A 22,242-nucleotide genomic window follows, 5' to 3' on the forward strand; every position below is an offset into this window, starting at 1 on the left:
TCCACTTAGTGAACAGTAAATATATTTTCTCTTCCTTATGATTTTCTTAATAACACTTTCTTTTCTGTAGCTTACTTTCTTGTAAGAGTATAGCATATAATACATATAATACACAAAATATGTGTTAATTGACCATGTTATCAGTAAGGCTTGCGATCAACAGGCTGTTACTCATCAAGTGTTTGGGGAACCAACAGTTATATATCAATCTTCACCTGTGAACGGGCTGGTGCCACTAACCCCTGGGTTGTTCAAGGGTCAGCGGTATCTTGGAAAGAGAAATGAAGAAAGTCCTTCTATATGATTTTATCCCACATAAGTAAAAAAGAAAAAAAGTTGTTAAATCTAGAAAATTTAGAAAAATAGTCCTCGTATGCTACAGGAGAGAGCAAGGCGTTAAATAAAAAGTCAAATTCAGGGTATCTTAAAACAACCAATTTCTTTAATTAGAAAGCAACAAACATGCAAATGGCCAAGTGTAGAAATTTACTTGAACCAACATTTTCACTATGATGAAGATTATTCTTCAACATTGATCCAAGCTCCCACATCTGAAGGTTAGGGAAAATATTGCACTTCGCATTTTCTAGCACTCCTCATACACGGCAAAAAGTTTTAAAAACATTCTGCTAGTTTTGTTTTATACAATCTCCCAAATTCATGCACACAATCATTCCAAACCAATGTTAGATTATCCCCAAAAAAGGGAAAAACTCCAAAAACCATAACCTTAAAATTGCACTAAAGCTCTGTAAAGAAAAAAATATAATAAATGTCTTATACAAATTTCAGAACATTTAAGTGCTTGCCAAAAAGAGTTTATTATTCCTCATCCTCATTTTCATTCTCTTGACCAGAGCCTTCTGATCTGTCACCCTCCAACCGGTCTGGAAACACAGATAAGAGAATTGCAGAGAGAAATACTTTTAGTAATTACAATTATAAATATTTTTCAATGCCTTCTATTTAAAACTGGCTAAAAATCAGTTCACCACTATGTGTGGATGTTTTTTAGAGGCAAATAAAAGAGTAAATAAAACACAGTATTATTAGCTTTGATTATGCATGCTGTTCTAAAATATAAATATGAAAAAGAAACCCACTCCTAAAATTTTGATATATTATGTTCTGCTGCAGTGGCCTTCAAACAGTGTTCTTTGGGGTCTAGGTTTCTAAGGAGGTACATCAGGTGCTGCAAAGGGGAGTGAGAAGGAGACTGTGTGAGAGAAAATATGTGGACCATTATGAGGATTTGTGTAATTCCGTTTGTAAAAAGAGTTTTTAAAATTAAATACTATGTTCCAGGCATTGTACTAAAAACTGAGGATACAATGGTGACAAAAACAGATTTAAGTTTCTGGTCTCAAGGAGCTTATTTGGGTTAAATGCGCAAGTGAATATAAACTTACAAACTGGTGAGTACAGTATGCTCTCTCAAGTTTTCATGATTTACACTTGCTATTCCTCTGCTTGGGATACTTTTTTTTCTTTTTTTTTTTTTTTTTGAGACGGAGTTTCTCTCCTGTTACCCAGGCTGGAGTGCAATGGCACGATCTCAGCTCACTGCAACCTCCACCTCCCGAGTTCAAGCAATTCTCCTGCCTCAGCCTCCCAAGTAGCTGGGACTACAGGTGTGCACCACCATGCCCAGCTAATTTTTGTATTTTTTTAGTAGAGACAGGGTTTCATCTTGTTGACCAGGATGGTCTCGATCAATTGACCTCGTGATCCACCCGCCTCGGCCTCCCAAAGTGCTGGGATTACAGGCGTGAGCCACCGCGCCTGGTCTGCTTGGGATACTTTTGCCGAATTCTTTAGCTGTCAAGGTTCTTACTCATCTCAATACAACTATTATCCCCTTTGTGAATCTTTTCCTGAACTTTTCCAAACAGGCTATCTGCAGAATTATGAACTCCCTCCTCCACATTCTAGAATATCTTGTATGAACTTCTTAACGATGATCCTAATTGCAGCAATAGTTGTTTGCATGTCTTCTTGCAGACCAGACTGTGAATCCCCAGGGGGCAGGAATTACTTCTTTTTACCTTTATATCCTCAGAGCCTAGTATAGGATGTTCAATGAAGGTTTACTGAATAAATGAATATAAGTTTTATGAAGGTAAGATACATTACAATAGGGTATTATGAAGAAGAAAACAGCATAAAATCACTACCACCACTGAGATGGAACTAGGATGTTTCTGCCCCAGAAACATTTCCCCACAGTAACATGGAAGATATTAAGGTTAAGCATAAGGAAAACAGTTCAGTCCTACCGTCAACAGCCAGAGAAGATTGAATCCTGAGATTTTATTTATTATCTACAGAGGCTTAAATGCTCCGATTGGATCCTAGCTCAACAGCACCAAGAACAGGATCCAAGAAGGGACTATATGCCCCTTTTAATTGTCCAAGTGAATTAGATTAAATCTCCCCTATGCCAACTGTAATCCACTGTCAAACCAATGAGATAATGTATGTGTATAAGATTTATACCCTTAATTATACAAATGTAGCAATTATTATAAGTATTCAATACATGTTTATAAAATAAATGAACAAAATAAGATTTGAATAGACCTTTACAGATCAGTAAGGAATTTAAACACAGTGGAAGGATTTCTGACCAATAAAAGGCTACCTAAGGAGGATATTAGTATTAAAAAATTACATTGTTTTCATTGTGTGATACTTTCAATAGAGAACAAAACATTAAGTTGCTATTCTACTTAAGCAGGGATGACGAATGGGAATCTTGAGTATGACTGAGTACATTAAAGAAACCTATTCTGTCCCGTTAGCAGAGCATGATGAAGTAGTAACGGCCTACTTCAAAGCTGGCAGTCTTCTTACACAAATTTCTTCTGGTTGTCACATTATAAAAAAGATGAAGAAACACAGAGTTAAGAAAAAATGTCACTGCCTTTAAATCAGGGAATTTGCAGTAGAGGTTAGATTTTTGCACTCAGAGGCACACACTAAAGAGACAAATGAGGGCCAAGAGTCTTTTATGACAGGTCACAGAGTAAGTGACAGTGGTTTCTGGAATGAGGAAGGCAGAATAGTTGTTCTCTCCTCAAATCCAATTCATTTAACCGATCCACAGTCATCTCTTCCAGAATGTAAGCCCAGCTTCTCAAAATAAATTAAATCTTCTGTTAATGAAATGCTACTGAAGTAGTAAGGCTGCAAAACCGTTAAACACTTAGACAAATCTCTGGTTGGCAATTATAGACTAGAACGGGCGTCCCCAAACTACGGCCCGGCTGCATACAGCCCCCTGAGGCCATTTATCCGCCCACCTCCCCTGCACTTCAGGAAGGGGCACCTCTTTCATTGGTGGTCAGTGAGAGGAGCACAGTATGTGGCGGCCCTCCAACGGTCTGAGGGACAGTGAACTGGCCCCCTGTGTAAAAAGTTTGGGGATGCCTGGACTAGAAGGACTGAAGAACAGTGTGTTCTTTTAAATAAAAACTGGAACTAAGAATCACTTCTATGTATACTGTTTATCAAAAGTAGGCAATGCCAAATTGCTTTTGTAAATAGGGTTTACATTTGTAGAAAGGTTCCTTTTATTCTCTGTTAGAATATTTCTTCAGGAAATTATTTTTGGCTGGGGAAGATATGATATGAAGAGATACTGAGTTTGCTGCAGGGGAGGGAAAGAAGATAAGAAAAAAAGTCCCCAAAGGAAACCTGTGTTCCACAAAAAATACTGTTGTTTTATTTTCCAGACGATTCCAGGCTATCTTCTGCAAATAATTTATTTCCTTTCTTTAAAAAAAGAAATAATACAAACTAATTGTTGACTAGAGATTTGGTATTAGATGTGCACTTATTTACCAAATTATTCAATATTTGTTGAGCAACTACTATGTGGTAGGCACTGTTTTGGGGGGCCTAAAGACCCAGCTGCAAATTAAGACAAACTGGGTCTCTGCTCTTTATAAGCTTATTCTCTAAGGAAGAAGACAGACAACAAACAAGACACCACCTGTATTTTTCTCCTCCAATCTGTCATAAGACAATACATAAAGAAATCAAAACTTAGGAGTGGTAAGTACTTGAGGAAAATAAGGCAATGAACAAAGAATGACTAAGTGAGAGGGAAGATATGAGAAGACACAGAAAGCAACTTTAGATTGGGTGACTAGGGAAGGCTTTTCTAAGGAGGTTGTATAGGAGCTGAGACCTCAATTGTATGTGAAGTCCTGGGGACACACTGGGCAAAGAACAACCAGTGAAAAGGTCCTAAATGTGCTAATAAGCTTGATGAGCGTGAGGAAGAGAGGCCCGTATGACTAAATGTAGTGAGCTAGAAGAAAAGGGAGACTGAGTGGAAGTCAGAGGTTGGCAGGATATACATCATGCAAGACTTTGTAGGCCAGAGTAAGTAGTCTGGGTTTCTTTTAAGAGCAATAGGGAGTCCCTGAGAATTTTAAGAGAGGGTGATATCTAATTTATGTTTTTAAAAGGTGGTCAGCAGACAACAGACCATGGGCAAATCCAGACCATTGCCTGTTTTTGTTTTTGTTTGAGACAGAGTCTCACTCTATCACCCAGGCTGGAGTGTAGTGGTGCAATCCTGGCTCACTGCAGCCTCAACCTCCCGGGTTCAAGTGACTCTCCTGCCTCAGCCTCCCAAGTAGCTGGGATTACAGGTGTGTACCACCACGCGTGGCTAATTTTTGTATTTTTTATGGGGTTTTGCCACATTGGCCAGGCTGGTCTTAAATTCCTGACCTCAGGTTGATTCACCTGCCTCAGCCTCCCAACGTACTGAGATTACAGGCATGAGCCTCTGCACCTGGCTCTGTTTTTAGAAATTAAGTTTTATTAGAACAGAGCCATACCTGTTCATTTACATACGGTCTATGGGTATTTTTGCATTACAATAGCAGAGCTGAGTGGTTACAACAGAAATCATATCTGGCTATTAATCAAAAAATTAACTCATTTTGAAAGAATCCCTCTGGCTGCTGTGTGAAAATCAGACTGTATGAGGACAAGAGGAGTCGAATCAGGGAGATCAAGGGTATATAAATATTAGGCCTATTCTGGAGTAAAGTTAGTATCACTTGCTGATGGAGTCCATCTGTGAGTGATTTAATAAATGATTGTGATCTCAACAGGATGGCAGGCTCTGCAAAGCCATGACAGAGAAACAATGTCTATCTGTGCCAAGATCCAGAGGTACAATGGGAAGAGTGTCAAGAGATAATGCATGGTTTTATAAGACATGTTAATACATTTGGACTCTAAGAACATGTGTAGGCAAAGGAGAATTTTAAGCAGGGCAGTAAAGTGATTCTAAGACATTCTAGAAGAGTCTAGAATGATCCATGCACACCATTACCATCTTTCCAAAGTCACTTAAGGCTTCCAGATATGTCAGAACTGCCTTTCCATCTCAGGAAGTGGTCACTAGACTAGCAGTCTTTAGTGCATTATTCATGAAATTAACTTTGGTTGCTTTTTAAAAATGTAGAAGCTCCATCTCTATCCAGATAAAATGAACCAGAATCTTTAGCAGATGGGACCTAGGCATTTGTAGTTTTTTAAAGCCCCACAGGTGATTTGAAGAGGACCGTTCATTAAAAATCACAGCTCCAAAAGAAAGAAACTGTCTCATATCTATTCCACGAACTTCCTAGGAAGCCTTCTTGACTAACGGATGAGCCGAGAGGCACCTTGTGGCTACCCTATGCTTATTTGATCCAAGTCCAAACTCTCTTGAATATGCACACATTATTGTACTTGGACTGCTGGACAGGGGAGGAGGACACTGGATAGGGGAGGAAAAGAGTAGTTGACTACCTGACCCATCAAATAACTAGATCTCTTAAGGATAAGGGCAGCAGAAATATAACTCTTGGGCACATTATTCTATCTAGTCTTTTGTATTAGAGAAGCAAGAAGATAAGCTCACTAAACCAACTAGAAATTGTCTTTTTGATTGCAGGTAAAAAGAAATGAAAGAGAATTTTTGTATCATACAACATCTTATCTAATTCTAAAACCAAAGAAGGATGGTAGTAGCTATTAGCTAACCAACACTGGCACATTAGCACCTGTTTAAAATAGATTTTTGTGGAACTGGAAAGAGAATTAATTTTCTACTAGAAAACCACTGAGGAAGAGCCAGCCATTAGATAAGAGCAAGCACGTTTTAGGTGTTATTACCAGTAAATATTTTTCTTGTTTTAAAATGCTGCTTCCTCAAATGTGAAATTCAAATGGATGAATTTTAACAGTTACTTGCTGTTATTGAACAAACTATATTTTTTAAAAGTTACAGTATTATTACCATTTATAACACAGGAACCCAAAGAAGTACTGCAAAAATATTTTGTTGGTCTACTAACATTTTTTGTTTACATTCCAGGTTCATTTTTTGTTGTTGTTTTCCCCATTTGAAGTTTTCCCTCTTTCCTGATAATAGTTAATATTTATAATTTAAGGATTATTTTCTCTCTAATTCTTTTAATTACAAACATACAGGTCTTCTTTCTATTTTTCAGATGTGTTATACTTTCTCTCCTCCAGGGCTTAGAAAAATGCTATATGCTGCATACTTTGTGTGGAATTCTTGTCTCTCCATTCCCCACTCTCTCTGAGGAAGTGATATTTAATTTACTGCTTACATAGTTCTTAGAGTAACAAGTTATCCTAACAGAGTGAGGATGGGAGGGGACAGCACAATTATAAAAACTCTGAGGTGGGAAAGTTTGGTATATCCCCAAAATCAAAGAAGGGCCAGTGTGGATGGAGTAGTCACTGAAGAAAATAATGCTGCAAATCATCTAGAACAGTTTGAGATCAGATCATCCAAGGTCTACATGTCGTATAAATGATTTGAATATATTCCTGTAAGTGAAATTAATCGGTCAAAGGGGAGTAAGGGCTTGGAAGCTAACTTCAAATTCTGGCTTTAACATTGATCAGTTGTGTGACTTGGGCTAAGTTATTACAAATAGTCTACTTTGTAAAGGATTGGGGCTAAATGAGGATAAAGCTGTGAAATAATTAGTAAGCCTGATACATTGTAGTTACTCTATAAAGGGTAGCTATTATTATTAGATGATAGACAATACCAAACATATGGAGACATTTATGAAATCAGTGAAGAGTGATAAACACTCTTTTGTTTGATAAATATATTTTGCTTATAATAAATACTAGACCTTTTCCTTTGTTATAAATTAGTCAACTCCTTCTTGAACATTAGTTCAACATTAGTTGTAATATATTTATTTTTATGTATCTGTGGTACTGTACCTCAGAGTTTATCTAAAACAAAAAAATATTGAAAAAACAAACTGAGGTTTCATTTCTCGGCATGTCACATTTATTTTTGTCTGGGCTATGACTGATTTTCAACAAACCTACTATTAAAGTATATGCAGTATAATACATCTTAAGGTTTATGGTATGGACCCGTACTCTAAGAAAACAGCAGCTAATAGAGTTTTTATGTGACTCTGGTTTCTTCATTTTGGCCATTTTTCAATAAATCTAGTTCATAAGGAACTAAGTTACTGTGCTAAGATCAAGCATAAACAGAAATCCTAGTTCAGAAGTTAAGCTACCTTCATTTTGTTATATTAAAAAAAATATAAACCCCTTTAAAGTGGATCTTAAGTAAGAATATGTTTTTCAAATATAAAAATGATTTTAGTAGTATACTGAAAGTTCCTACCAGCTCGGATATGATTCAGTGAAGCCAACATCCTCAACATGAAAGAGGCTGGAACTGTAATGGTGTTTCTAGTCTCTTCCAGCATGAGTTCATTTCGCGTTATAACCTACAAGGCAAGTTAAACAATCACATCAAAGATCATAGAGTAACTGCACCTTTTCCTTGAAGACTGGGCAAACAGTAAACAATTAGCAGGTACCAGGAGGAATTACTTCATTCTTTATGCATCTGATGTCTATATTTCTGCCGTAAGCTCATTCAATGCCAAATAATCATAGTAACTTGCATTTAGAGGAGGAAGATCAGAGAACAGAACTCTTTCAATTGGCAGAAAAACAAAGGTCAAACTTTGAGGCTACTTAAAATATTCAAGAATTTAATTTAGCTTTTATTTGCAATTTGTTTCTCAGAGCAATTTACTTTGTTGGCTCCTTGTTTTCCCTACAGAAGAACTGATAATTTTAGTGATGCAATAAATTTCAATTATTATCCATGAGCCACTTGAATCCCTTGGGAAGATGTTACCTTGACTGAGGCAGAGTGGTCTTGAAAAATAAATTTTTTGGCAAGGGTTAGCAAGGAAATGAATCTTAAGTAACAAGAATAGGATTACTTGACTATCCATGAACATACAGAGATCCAATATGTAACCATGAGCAAAGGAAAAAAGTGGAAAAGCAAAAATCATGGCAAAAGAAAAAAAGGATGGAAGAAAGAGTATGAGAGGAAGAGAAAGATGCTACTCTGATCAATGGTTCTCCAATAATGAAATAATAAATTCACAACTTGTTAGGGTGTCCCACAGGGCCATTTATAATCTTACCCTCACCTACCTGTTTAGTTTGATTGAACTACTTTTCTGTATGTGCATGTTCCAGGCACACTGATGGTTCATTTACCCTCTCATGCCTTGGCACATGCTGATCCTTCTGTCTCAAGTGCTCCTTTTCTCCCTGTCTGCCTGGTGAACTATTCTCTTTCTGTCCAATTCTTATTTCTTCTGTGAAGACCTCTCCTTCCCATCTATCCCATTTACAAATATAGCTGTTCCAAAATACTATGGGCTTCCAAAACATTATGTGTCTATCTCTGACACAGATCCCACTACAGTATGTTCTAGTTATTTACATTGTCTTTCCCATTAAACTCTGAGGGTAGGGCTTTATCTTTTAAACCCAGCATCACATATAACATACGTCAAGTGTTTTATAAATGTCTATTCAATGAGTGAAAGTACACATGGGAACTGTGCTACGAACAGTCAGTGTTAGTCTTCTAGAGTAGTGGTTTTCCAACTTACTAACATTTTTAGCAATGGATTCTGTCATTTTCATAAGAAATAGTATATGAGAACCCACAAATAAAAACCCTGATTGAAGTTGGGGAATAAAGGCCCAGAGTTATGCCTTCCTGTCATCCACCTTCCCTCTCCCAATCGCAGAAGAAATATAGAGCTCCAAAGAACTCAGGCTGAAAATCCTGTTTTAAACAAGCTTAAAAAAAATCTTAAAATATAATGATAAAGGAAAAGATTCTCCAATCATTTGTTCTGCTATACACTAATTCTGAAAGAGAAAAGTTCCATTTCCTTTTTAAAAAGAACTCAAAATGGAAAAATAGCTATACTCAAAATGAAAAAACAGGTATACTTTTGGAGAAAACAGCTATAATAAAATTATTTTCTTAAAAGGACAGAATTTTTTGTGTGTGATTATTGTAATTACATGAATAGTCAAATCTATTTTTCTTAAACTACTATACACCTAATCTGGTATTACTGATGATCAATATTATAATTAGTAAGCTACCATTTTGATTTTACCTCCCTAGTATTATAGATATACTTTTTTCTTAATTTTTCTTTTTCTTAAAATTTGACCTCTTTAACTGCATTAACTTGTTTCATGTTAGCAACTCATAATAAACTGTTTTAATTTTTCTTAGGGAAGCATTTTAGGAACAAATTGAAATATGGTCTATAGTACGTATAATAAAAATCTTACTTCATCAGCAAGTTTTCGGTTAAAAATCCTTGACTCTTCTAATGGTGACCAGATCTTTATGTCATAATCTATGCCAGATGAGGCTAAAACTAGAAATAAAATTTACGTATTAATACGAAGCCTAGAAACATGCCATTAATTCAAGACGTGCTTATGTTATGCATATACATATAGCAAAAACTGAACTTGAACAGCAATTGTATGCTATACATTTAACTGTTAATCAAAAATAGTACTTTGACAACTTCCTAAAAGTTATCCTAGGACATAATTTTAAGACCATGTTGAAATCACTCAAATTCACTGTTGAAGTCACTTATTCATTGTTCTCTTATGAGATATGTGGGCAATTTCAAACAGAAGACAACAGCAATGCTCTTTTGTTCTGATAAATTAATTCAGATATGTGAAGACTAAAAATGACTGGATGTTCAATTTGGATAAACAGTAAAAAGTTCAATCACACTAAACCTCTTACAACTTGTAAAACTTAGAAGAAATATTGGGAGAATAAACTTTTTAACTTATTTTCTTATACTTTGTGCACAAAGCAAATTGTAGGTGTGTCTGAAGCTCACGTACAGCTGTAATTGACTAGTGGTGCCTAGTCAAATAATTTGAATTATTCTTATTAACAACTAAAAAACAAATTTTTTTTGCATGACTGATGAGTCATACAAATGATTTCTAGCCCTTATCTTAGAAAATATATCTTACTTGGGTCAAACGGATGTGGCTGCAGGCAGTTTACCACATGATTATCAGCTTCCAGAAGCATCAAATGCTCAGCAGTGTGCCGATCCCAGATGAAAATGTGGCCACAGTCAGAACCACTCATTACAAAGTTAGCACCCCAGAAATTGGCTTCTTTTATCTAAGGGTTAAAAAATTATTTAAAAATTCAAATCAAGTTATTAAAACATTTATGGTATTTTTTAATTTTTCAGTTTTGTTTTGTTTTTTATTCTTACATTGTTAAAAAACTGGATTAGAAAATAGTAAAATTAAAATTGATGGCTGGGTGCAGTGGCTGACACTTGTAATCCCAGCACTATAGGAGGCCAAGGCTCAGGAGGACTGCCTGGGCTCAGGAGTTTGAGACTAGCCTGGTCAACAAAGCAAGATGCCCTCACTATAAAAAAAAATGTTGACAAAAGTCGGCCTTCCAGCTTGTTTAAATTATGACAGAAATTCATCAGCAAGGGTAAGACGGTGGTAAGTAATCGAAAATCTCCTGTAAGAATAGGGACTTTGCTTTGTTCAGTATTGTATTTACAGCACTTGAAAGAGTAATTGGAATACAAATAGGTGCTTAATTATTAACTGCTAAATGAATGAATAGGATTTCTGGGTTTTGGACAGTACAATGATAATTTATATATATGTTGTTGAACTGTCCAAAAATTGTGGCAATTTAGCTTTATAAGACAATGAAATAATTCACAGAAAAGGAAATCACTGTCTTTTGTATTTTGCTTTAGAGCACAAGAATAGAAAGCACCAATTTTTTCATTAGCTATTACAAGTTAACATAACTGAGACAGATAGAAACATATTTACTTTTATGAAACAGAATCAAAGGCATATGATATATTGGAACAGTTATAATGACACTTTTAAATGAATGCACATGAGTGAAACATCAAAAATCTTTGTATTTCAAACAAGGATTTAAATAATTTCATCTGCAGCTGCTACTTTGCCATTTTTGTTACTCTCACAAAAGAGGGGAGGCAATTTTATTATTTGAGCTACTGCTATATTTACTTCTCTCTTCTTATTCTTTCCTCTAATTATCTTAATACTAATTTTTACGTAATAAAATGAAAGAAATAGAAATTGGCTACTTCTATTAATAATGAGTAACCCTTTAAAAATGAGTAAATCGTTACTAGTAATGATAGTTACAGAAACAGCTAATTACTTCCCCATCCCAAAGTTAATTTTTTTTAACCTAGATCCTAAAGAAAGAAAGACACAAATTCATCAGCAAAGGTAATACGGCACTAATATGGATTAAAACTGATTCTGTAGATACTTTCTGATGATGCAATGAATATGAGGAGAACAACAGTTTCTAGATATGAAGGGATCAGAGTAACAGTTACATTAGTCATCTCAAAAAATTTTCTTATTAAGTAATTAATATTACATGGGGTGTAGAAACCTGTAGTTTTAAAAACTACAAAAGATCTTAGAGATCTTTCTGGTCTATTCTTATTTCATCTGGTAAGTCACTAAAACAAATTTTCACTTGTCAATCTTAAAAATGGGTAGAAAGTGGCCTGACTATATTTTGCAATCAACTTATAAATCCAAATCCTTCTCACCAAAACTAACAAAGGATGCTAATACGGGCTAAAAAAAAAAAAAAAAAGGCTACCAGAAACCTTTCAGGTGGATAGCAAATGTGAGAGAGACCACCCCCCCAAAAATGCAATGATTACTAGAAATTTTTTTAATCTATATATTTTAGTAGAGTCTTCTTGTAAAAAATAATGGTCTTTCACAATATATTATAGGACTAAAGGAACCATGTTGGATAAAGAGATAACTGAAGATTCAACAGTGTAACACTGAAATCCCACTGGCAATATAGGAAGATAAATTATTACAGAAAAAGATTCATAGCATGAAACTGCAATTTCACCAAAGAATGCCAAGAACATTTGGTACCATTGTCCTGGAGTTGCGATGGCCTTTATAAACCATTTTTACTAATGGCCTTCTAATGTTCAAAGTATCCAATTCTTCCATTTCTTTCCTTTCCTTTCTCCGCCTGAAGAACTCCTGAATACGGGCAACAGCAGAGCGTCTATGAATTACATATTAAAAAACAAAAATAAATAAAAACATTCAAAAAGAATCATAAGAAACTTATTAAAATATAGTAAGTCTAGGAAATACATAAACACATTATCTCAATAAGGCACCCCCAACCAAAAGCATAAAAAGGCAGACACGACAGTGAGACATCAGACTAGTTGAGTTACTACAACAAAGTATTTTAGTTAAGAGATCACTTAGAAATTTGGTACTAGTTGAAAAGTAAAGAAAATCGCATGCGGCACACTGGTTTTTAAAGGGCTATTTTATAAAAACTTAATACAGACAAAATTCATGTGCAATTTTACTACAAATATAACAAATTATATCCAACATTCTTTCTCCTCTTCTCCACGTTAAGAAAATGCATAAAGAGAAATGAAAAGAAACAAAGGGTAACATAAAATAGTAGTGAATAGACTTCTAGTTTGAGATTTTAATTAAAATCTTGTTTAAAGATGTTCCAAAAACAGACTAAGTGAAAAGAATAAATATTAATACATAAGCAATGAAACAAAGACTTTCAAATAGCATCTTCTTTATGGACTCCATAGTAAGGATTTGGAACTAATGAAGCAGATTTTACTCTCCTAAGAAATGATTTGGTGACAGAACTGGGACTGAAGAACAAATGACTCTTAAAAACTGATTTAAGTATTAGAAACTTCTCCTAACACATGATATTACTTATAATTTTGCCAGCTTGAATTCATTTAAAATATATTTTGATATATAATAGACTAAACGTACATAATCTTTAAAAAGTTTACAAATCACTAAGAAAAATGGATCTCATGACACTTAAATATTTAAAAAGATGTTCAGTCTCACTAATAATAGGATGAAAACAAAAACTGATCTCTTTTTATGCTTATTAGATTGAAAAGATTTTTATATATATCAGAGTGGTAAGAGTTCAGGAAAACAGGCATTACTGACAGGAGTTTGAAAGTGGTTTTTACACATAAAAAAGATACTGTAAACTTTTTACTGAAATATAACACATATACAGGAAAGTTGAAAATCGTAAGGTAAAAAGCTCAATAAATTTTTGCAAATGAAACAGGCCCATATAATCAGCACCAGTACTAAGAAACAGTATAACCAGATTTCCTGAGGTCTCCTAAGTGCCCATCATTTCCATCATTACTGTTCCTTTAAAGGAGATCATTATTCTGACTTCTGATATCATGGATTAATTTTGCCTGCTTGTGAACTTTAATTAAGTGGAATAATACATTACACTTTTTTAATGTCTAGCTTCTTTAGCTCAAAATTATGTTTGTAAGATTCATCCATATTGTACTTAGCTGTAGTTCATTCATCCTTTTTGCTGCAGAGTATTACTTGTTGTAAATATAGTAACATATATTTATTCATTCTACTGTTGGTGGACATTGGGTTATTAACATTTTTGATTGCTAATATTAGGCTACTCTTCACATCTGTGTATGTCTTTTGGTGAACCATGTACATATTTATATTGGATATATACCTAGAAGAGGAGCTGCTGGACCTCAGTATGTGCATAATGTTCTGCTTTAATAGATACTCCCAAAGTGAAGATCTATTTGTAGTTTTCCAAAGTGGCTGTATAAATTTACACTCCCACCCATAGCGTAAAGTTCCAGTAAAATATATTTTTGAGGAGAAATTAAATAATATAAGCTGTGACTCAGCAATTTAACTTTTAAAAATGTATATTATAAAAAAACTTAAATATGTAAATATATAAATTGTTTTTTCACTGCACAACTGTAATAGAGAAAGATTGGAAATAATCTAAATATTCATATAAAAGAAAAGGCTAAATAAATTATGGCACATTCATATAATGAAATACCTATGCAACCATTAGAAAGGATATGAATGATCCATAAACAACCACAGGAAAGATAATTAACATTATATCGCTAAATCTAAAATACAGGCTAAAGAATAATTCATATAATAAAATATATATGCATAGAAAGGGTTTGGAAAGATGGACACTAAATTGTGACTAACAATTTTTAAAATAATTATGTAACAATTATATACTTCTACTTTCATAATAAAAAGATATACTTTTTCATAAAATGATATACCTTAAGTTAAATAAACTTACTTAATAAGCGTTTTAAAAACTTTTTTTGTATGCCAAGTATATCAAAGAAAAAGGAATCTCCACATACATTTTAAAGTTAGATACAGTTAGAAACTCCCAGAAAAGCTGACATGTTTAGTTTATCTCTTTCTGATTGGGAGGTGAGAATGGGAAGGGTACAGAGGTCAAATGTTCTCGAAAGAGACATACTTAAAAGACATATGCTTGGATCTTTCTCATTTTTCTGAAGTGGAAGAAAAAGGATGAATCAGTTACAAATATGTGATTAGCAAGAAATCAATAAAGAAAAAACTCTTGCTAAGGAAGTAGAGTTATAGGTAGCAGAGGAAATAATTATGTTGCTAAGCCAAAGGACAGAAGAGCTATAAATGGGAAGAAAAATTATGTGACAAAAGTTTAGATGGCAGCTCATTTTTTTTTTTTTTTTTTTTTTAAATCACCCAGGCTGGAGTGCAATGGTGGGATCTCAGCTCACTGAAATTTCTGCCTCCCAGGTTCAAGCAATTCTCCTGCCTTAGCCTCCCAAGTAACTGGAACTACAGGCCTGCACCACCATGCCTGGCTAATTTGTATATTTTTAGTAGAGATAGGATTTCACCATGTTGGCCAGGATGGTTTTGTACGCCTGACCTCAAGTGATACATCCACCTAAAATTCCCAAAGTGCTGGTATTACAGGCATGAGTCGCTGTGCTTGGCTTCAAATCACTTAAAACAAGATATATGGACAAAATTCATGCTGTATTAGTAAATAAGGTGGTAATAATTATGAATAATAATGAGAACTATATCAAAGCATAAATGTTCATTTAAAAAGTATGCTCTAGGCCAGGCAGGGTGGCTCATCCCAGTAATCTCAGCTACTCGGGGGTCTGAAGAAGGAGGGCAGCCTGGGCAACAGAGTAAGATCCCATGGGCATGGTGGTACACACCTGCAGTCCCTGCTATTTGGGAGGCTGAGATGGGAGGATGGCTTGAGCCCAGCAGTTCCAGGATGCAGTGAGCTAAGATCATGCCATGTATTCCAGCCTGGATGACAAAACAAGGACCCATCTCTTAAAACAATAACAAAAACTGAAACTCAAAAAAATCTATGGGTCAATTAATGCAAATACTAGAAAAGGAATGTGGCTGGATATATAATCATATAATCATATACAAGTTAACTGCATTTCTAAGTATCAGCAGGGGACAATTAGCATAAATTTTAAAAGGAATGCATTTTTTTTTTGATACGGAGTTTCACTTTTGTTACCCAGGCTGGAGTGCAATGGCACGATCTCGGCTCACCGCAACCTCCGCCTCCTGGGTTCAGGCAATTCTCCTGCCTCAGCCTCCTGAGTAGCTGGGATTACAGGCACGCACCACCATGCCCAGCTAATTTTTTGTATTTTTAGTAGAGACGGGGTTTCACCATGTTGACCAGGATGGTCTCGATCTCTTGACTTCGTGATCCACCCGCCTCAGCCTCCCAAAGTGCTAGGATTACAGGCTTGAGCCACCGTGCCCGGCCAAGGAATGCATTTATAACAGCAACAAAAAGTATCTTTAAGTCATAAAAAAATATGTGTAAAATCTGTTCACAGAAAATTGTAAAATGTTACTGAAAGACATTTTGTAAAGGCCTAGGCTGAGCATAGCAGCTCACACATATAATCCCAGCAGTCTGGGAGGCTAAGACAGGAGGTCCCTTGAGCTCAGGAGTTAACCAGTCTGGGCAACAAAGTGAGACCTCATCTCTACAAAAAAATAAAAAATAAGCCAGGGGTATTGGCACATGTCTGTGGTCCCAGCTACTCGGGAAGCTGAGGTGGGAGGATTGCCGGAGTCCAGGAGGTTGAAACTAAATTGAGCCGTGATCCCAGGCACTCTAGCCTGGGTGATAAAGCAAGACCTTGTCTCAAGGAAAAAAGAAAAAAAGGCCTAAATAAATGTAGACATAACTTTGTACTGTAAAGATAATCAATTTTCACCCAAATTTATTTTATAGATTTATTACAACTAAAAGCATATTCTGATAACTTCTTTGTAGAACTTAAAAAGTTGATTATAAAATCAACCAAAGGACAAAGAACAGCCAAAATCCTTCTGAAAAAAAAAATAAGAAATGGTCTTGCCTTAGCAGATATTACAATTTATTATAAAGCTATAATAATTACAAAGCTATGGTACTGACACAGATAAACTGTCTTGATGAAACAAAACAACCTAGAGACAGATCTGTGTTATATAAATCTTTGTAACATGACATCGGCATGACAGCAGATCACTGGGAAAATTCAGTGTTTCATAAATGAACAGGGGGGAAAAGACTGGCTATTTAAATGGGGCAGAAGAAAGTTACACATATACATTATAAACAAAAATTGGTTCCAAAGAAATTAGTAATTTAAATGTCAAAAGTAAAACTTCAAAAGGAAACATAGGTAAATTTTAAAATTCCAGGGTAGGTAAGGATTTTGTAAATAAAAGAAAGTGGTAAGCATAAAATATTGATAAAATTTAACTACATGAAAATTAAAAATGGTTCATTAAAAAACAGCCTAAAGACTGAAAAAAAATCATAAAATGGAAAACATACGCATACACTAACACATAATAGTGGATTAGCATTAAAAATGCATTAATAATTCTTATAAATCAGTAAGAAAAAGAAAAACAACTCAACTAAAACAACCCAGTTGAAAACAAGATCAGGGCCGGGCACAGTGGTCACAATTATAACCCCACTTTGGGAGGCCAAGGCAGGTGGATCACCTGAGGTCAGGAGTTTGAGAATAGCCTAGCTAACGTGGTAAAACTCCGTCACTACTAAAAATACAGAAATTAGCCAGGTGTGGTGGCAGGTGCCTGTAATCTCAGCTACTCAGGAGGTTGAGGCAGGAGAATCGCTTGAACCCAGGAGGCAGAGGTTGCAGTGAGCTGAGATTACACCACTGCATTCCAGCCTTGGCAACAGCACAAAACCCTATCTCAAAAAAAAAAAAAAAAAAAAAAGAAAAGAAAAAAGACAACCAGATCAAGCTGAAAACCATGAGATGCTTAATGTTATTTGTAAATTGGGCAAAGAGCATCTAGACCATGAAATATTATTGTAAATAAATCAATTAGAAAAATTAAGATATGTGACAACAAAAATCTGTGATGTGGATAAACGTGATTTAAAAAATACTGTTAAATATATTTAATTTACACTCTCCCTTTAGAAAATAATTTTAAATTATTTTGTAAATGGTCCATTCCTGGGTATATACCCAAGAGTAACTTTGTATAAGGAGAAGTATTTCAGAATGCTCAAAGCAGCAATGTTAATAATACCAAAAACTAGAAACAACCTAAATGTCCATTAACGGGGAAGTGGATAAACTGTATAGTCAAACATGGATTATTAGATAGCAGTGAAAATGCTTCGGCAAGAGCTACATACAACATGGATGAATCATACTAAGATAATATTTGAGAAAAAGAGTCCCAGTCTTGTATACAGTATGACATCATTTTTACGTAAAGTTCAAAAGTGGATAAAAAATGTATTTTGACATTTGTATGTTTATGTTTTGTTTTTTTAAAGAAAGGGGTGATAAGCATAACCTTAGGCCACTGGTTACCATTGGTGTGGTAGGCAGATAGACAGAATAGGGAGAACAGGTAGATTAAGTTAAACAGCAAGTGTTTTAGTTCTTGAGTTGGTTGGTGGGCTCATGAGGAAAGAAAGAAAAGGAAGGACAGACGGAAGGACGGACGGAAGGAAGGAAGGAAGGAAAAGAAGCCAAATATGAACTAACAATGATAGCGAGTCACAAACCAAGAATTATAAAAATACAATTCTCCCCTTCCTCAGATTAGATTAGGGGTCCTTAACACACTCAAAGCCCTGCCAAGCTCTGTCAATGGAATTACTATCTTGGAACTATGTATACGTATCTGTGTCTCCCACTGAACTGAGAGCTCAAGGGAGGGTAGGTGTGTTTTCTTTATCACCAGCACCCATAAGGGTATCTAGTACATAACAGGTTTATTAAAGTAACAAAATAATAGATAAAAAATTGATTATCCAGGAATTTCAAAGCAACAATAAAACAGCTCAAAGTATCAGTTATTATTCTGTTTGGAAGAAACATTTAATGGAGAAAAAGGCACAGCAAATCTGAAGGATGTACAACTAACCTAAGAAAATAAAACCTAGGCTTCTGATTTTGTATTTTATTTTATGATTGCATATTCCAGAAAACCTGTTTCTAAACGGTCAGCAAAATTTCATGAGATAACTCCAAGGTTAAAGTAGGAAGTTATATGAACCAGAAACAGTCTATAAACCCCTTTAAATAGTATTAGTCACATTTAGTAAAAAAAAAAAAAAAAAAACAACTAGGCTAAAATATAAGCAGAAATTCATTAAATAACACTAAAAAATATTAATTGCTTTGCCTATCATTTTCAACACTGTAAACCCTTTCATAAAACACCATTACACATGGGTAGAATGGCACACATTAACTGATATTATAGGTATTATTAAAATACCTTACAAGTAGACAAAGACTTTTTAGGGTGGAAAAAAGAGCATAATCAAAGATTAGGAGAGAATAGACAGGGATGAAATGACTTAAGTAATTCAGTTACCAAACAAGGTTATTATATAAAGGATACTGTACTATGGATAGAATACAAGGACAAGACTAAAATTATAGCAGGCAAATTTTGAATAAATTTGTAGAAAGAAATTCTTTACTGTGTGAAACACACAGTGAAACACGACAGGGAAATAAAAGATTCCCCTAGTCTAGGTTTCTAATTCAATACTGGTCTAGAATGTACTTAGAATAATCTGGAAGTAGAGTGTTTCTCAAACTGGGGATTTTTGTTAGGTGTTCCACAAAACAGGCTTATGATAAAGTAAGTGTGGAAAATGATGCGCTAAATAAAGCTTATAGAGGTTTCTTTGCTGCAAGTATTCTCAGAGGCTTTATTATGCTACAGGTTATTGTGAATCCCAAAATGAGGTATACACAATGTAGTAAGTATTTCCCAAATTCTGTGACATTTTAGAGTATCAGAACACTTTGGACAAAAGTAACCTTCATCTTCTTAATTCTGTAATTAAATTATTCCATTCAAAAATAAATTGAGTGTGAATTTATTATTTAAAAAAACTTGAGCTTGATTTTTTCAATTCAAAGATTGAAGATCTAGGTTCTTACAAACATAGGAAAGCTATCCTCAACACCATCTCCTTCAATAGAAGAATTTCTGCAACAATTTCTATGTCTCTTCTTTCATAGTAGCTTTAAAATTTTGCTGTAAGAATCAAAGTTGCTAGGGGTATGTGTTAAAGCAGCATTCCCCAGGCACAAATAAGAAAGAAAAAAGATATTAAAAGAATAAATTCCATTTATTTATAGCTCATTGGAAATGCTCAATAGAATTCTGAATACTACCGAGTATCTTCAATATACCAAGTTAAAAACCCTAAGTTCTTTTAATTTATACTATGCATACATTTTTCTTATATTGGCTTACTAGTTCTTAGAAAAGAAAATCTCATTAATTTGAACCTTCTTATACAGAATCTGTGATTATTCAGACAGGGTGAAGCTAAAATTTACATTTAAATTATAAATGTTAAAATGTTTGCAGTCCAATTGAATCCTATAAATAAGAGTCTAGAAAAAATGTGTTGTTTTTTTTTAAATAAATGTTTTAAGTTCTTTAAAACACACATGTTTCATAGTAAAAGCTATGTGCTATGGCTTGCATGTCGCCTCTAAAACTCATGGTGAAACTTAATCCCCAATGTGGCAGTATTGAAAGGTGTGGTCTTTACAAGGGGACTGGATCATAAGGGCTCTGCTCTCAAGAATTATTAAACCACTTATACGGGTTATCATGGCAGTGGGAATTGGTAGCTTTATAAGAAGAGGAAGAGAAGCCTGAGCTGAGCCTCCTCACCATGTGATTTCCTGCACCACCATGGGACTCTGTAGAGCCCTTGCCGGCAAGAAGGCTCTTACCAGTTGTGACCCTGCAACCTTAGATTTCCCAGCCTCCATAACTGTAAAAAATACATTTCTTTTATTTATTAATTACCCAGAAGTATTCTATCATAAGCAACAGGCAAGGAACTAAGACATTATTAACATGTTAGCCTTATCTAGCTTTATCAACAAAAAAGGTATGTTAGAATTTCTGCCATTTCAATAGATACCTTTACAAGTATCTGAAATAAGTGAGAAAGATGTGTTGCTAGAGAGTATCTTGCTGTTTCTGCTCTTTTATGGGGAGGAAGAAATTTGATTCATTGCCTTACGATGTGTTAGTAAAACGAAGATAAGGAACAGCAGGTCTGATGCTGCTATCTTTAGAAGGGTCTACTTATAAGGCTGGCCCTTGGCTGGTGTCTGGGAACTTGACTTTTGGCATGCTCCCTACCTTGCTCTGCCTGCCTGGGACACAACCCTGCAGGGCCAGCTGGCTTAAGACTGTAAAAATAATGTGATTGGTGGTGAATACGTACTTTCCTTCTGGGTCTGGAATTCAAATGACTGTGGTTAGGCACACAGGCAGAGGTGTCTATATGACCAGCCCCCAATATGAACACCCTGCATTCTGAGTTATAAAGCAAACTTCCCCAGGGCAGAAAAACTACACAAGTATTACTATATTTTATTGGGAAGGGACGTGCACATTCTGAAAGGGAGAATTTTGGAACATTGTGCCTGGATTCTTCCACTCTGTCTGATCTTTATTTTTTGCCATATAAACCACAGCCATGATTAACATGTCTTTGATTATTTTGAGTCTTTACAGCAAGCCATCAAATGTGTAGGGAGGCTGTGAGACCCCTGAAACAATAATTCATTGGCTTCTCATTCAAGTTTTAGGAAGCATAGAAAGAAAGCAAAAACCCAGGTCAAGCAGGGAGATATGAATAAAAATTTAGTTAGAGTTTTTGACAAGAAGGCATCTCTGCCAACTTTTATTTCTATATGCATGTATATATCACACTGGCCTTCAAGGTGCTTTCATTTTTACATATGAAAACATACAAATATACAATGAACTGTGATAGGTGGTACAGTAGGTGTATATAAGGGCCCATACTTTTGATTAGGGAATATATGGGCCAGGAAAAGTAGCTTAAGATGTTGAAAGATGAGGTGACCCAAATAATGGTGATAGTGATGGGAGGTCTTTTCTGTTACAGAGTTCAGAGTATATAAAGATATGCTGGATAAGGCAGCATAATGTATTCAGTGACACTCCAAGTATGGCAATGTAGAGAACATGATCAATTTTTGGCAGTAGCTATAATATGAAGTGCCCTATATACCAGGCAAGGAAGCTGGGTTTGTTTTTTCTTTATATCATCAACAATGCAGAACCACTGAAAGCAGGAGTAGAGGGAGCTGGAGAACTCCCTCAATAGATCAAGTAAGAGGTGATGAGGTAATAAAAGTAGAATAAAGAATTGGAGATGACTAACATTTTATTATTCAAAGAAATATGGTACCTATCATTCAGAATCTTAGCATCTTATAGTAAAACACATTCCCCAAACATTGTAAGACAGTCCCTAATGAAGACTAGTCATAAGGCAATACATATGAA

The 22,242-nt window shown here is 35.0% G+C and overlaps 1 protein-coding gene across 11 annotated transcripts in view; it reads right to left on the bottom strand.

Moving 5' to 3' along the window:
• Window positions 1-424: 424 nt before the first annotated feature.
• DCAF6 (DDB1 and CUL4 associated factor 6) overlaps window positions 425-22,242 on the bottom strand; it is a 143,343-nt gene continuing 121,525 nt past the window's right edge. For all 11 annotated transcript variants that reach the window (XM_039480647.2, XM_039480645.2, XM_039480644.2 and 8 more), the window contains 5 exons: window positions 12,379-12,517; window positions 10,420-10,576; window positions 9,703-9,791; window positions 7,700-7,805; window positions 425-887 (listed from right to left, as the gene is read on the bottom strand). In XM_039480647.2, coding sequence (XP_039336581.2) covers window positions 823-887; window positions 7,700-7,805; window positions 9,703-9,791; window positions 10,420-10,576; window positions 12,379-12,517 — 556 coding nt within the window. In that variant the 3' untranslated portion in view covers window positions 425-822. The remainder of the gene's footprint in view (window positions 888-7,699; window positions 7,806-9,702; window positions 9,792-10,419; window positions 10,577-12,378; window positions 12,518-22,242) is intronic.

The sequence above is a fragment of the Saimiri boliviensis genome, chromosome 19 (genome assembly GCF_048565385.1).
Source record: "Saimiri boliviensis isolate mSaiBol1 chromosome 19, mSaiBol1.pri, whole genome shotgun sequence".
Taxonomy (NCBI): domain Eukaryota; kingdom Metazoa; phylum Chordata; class Mammalia; order Primates; family Cebidae; genus Saimiri; species Saimiri boliviensis.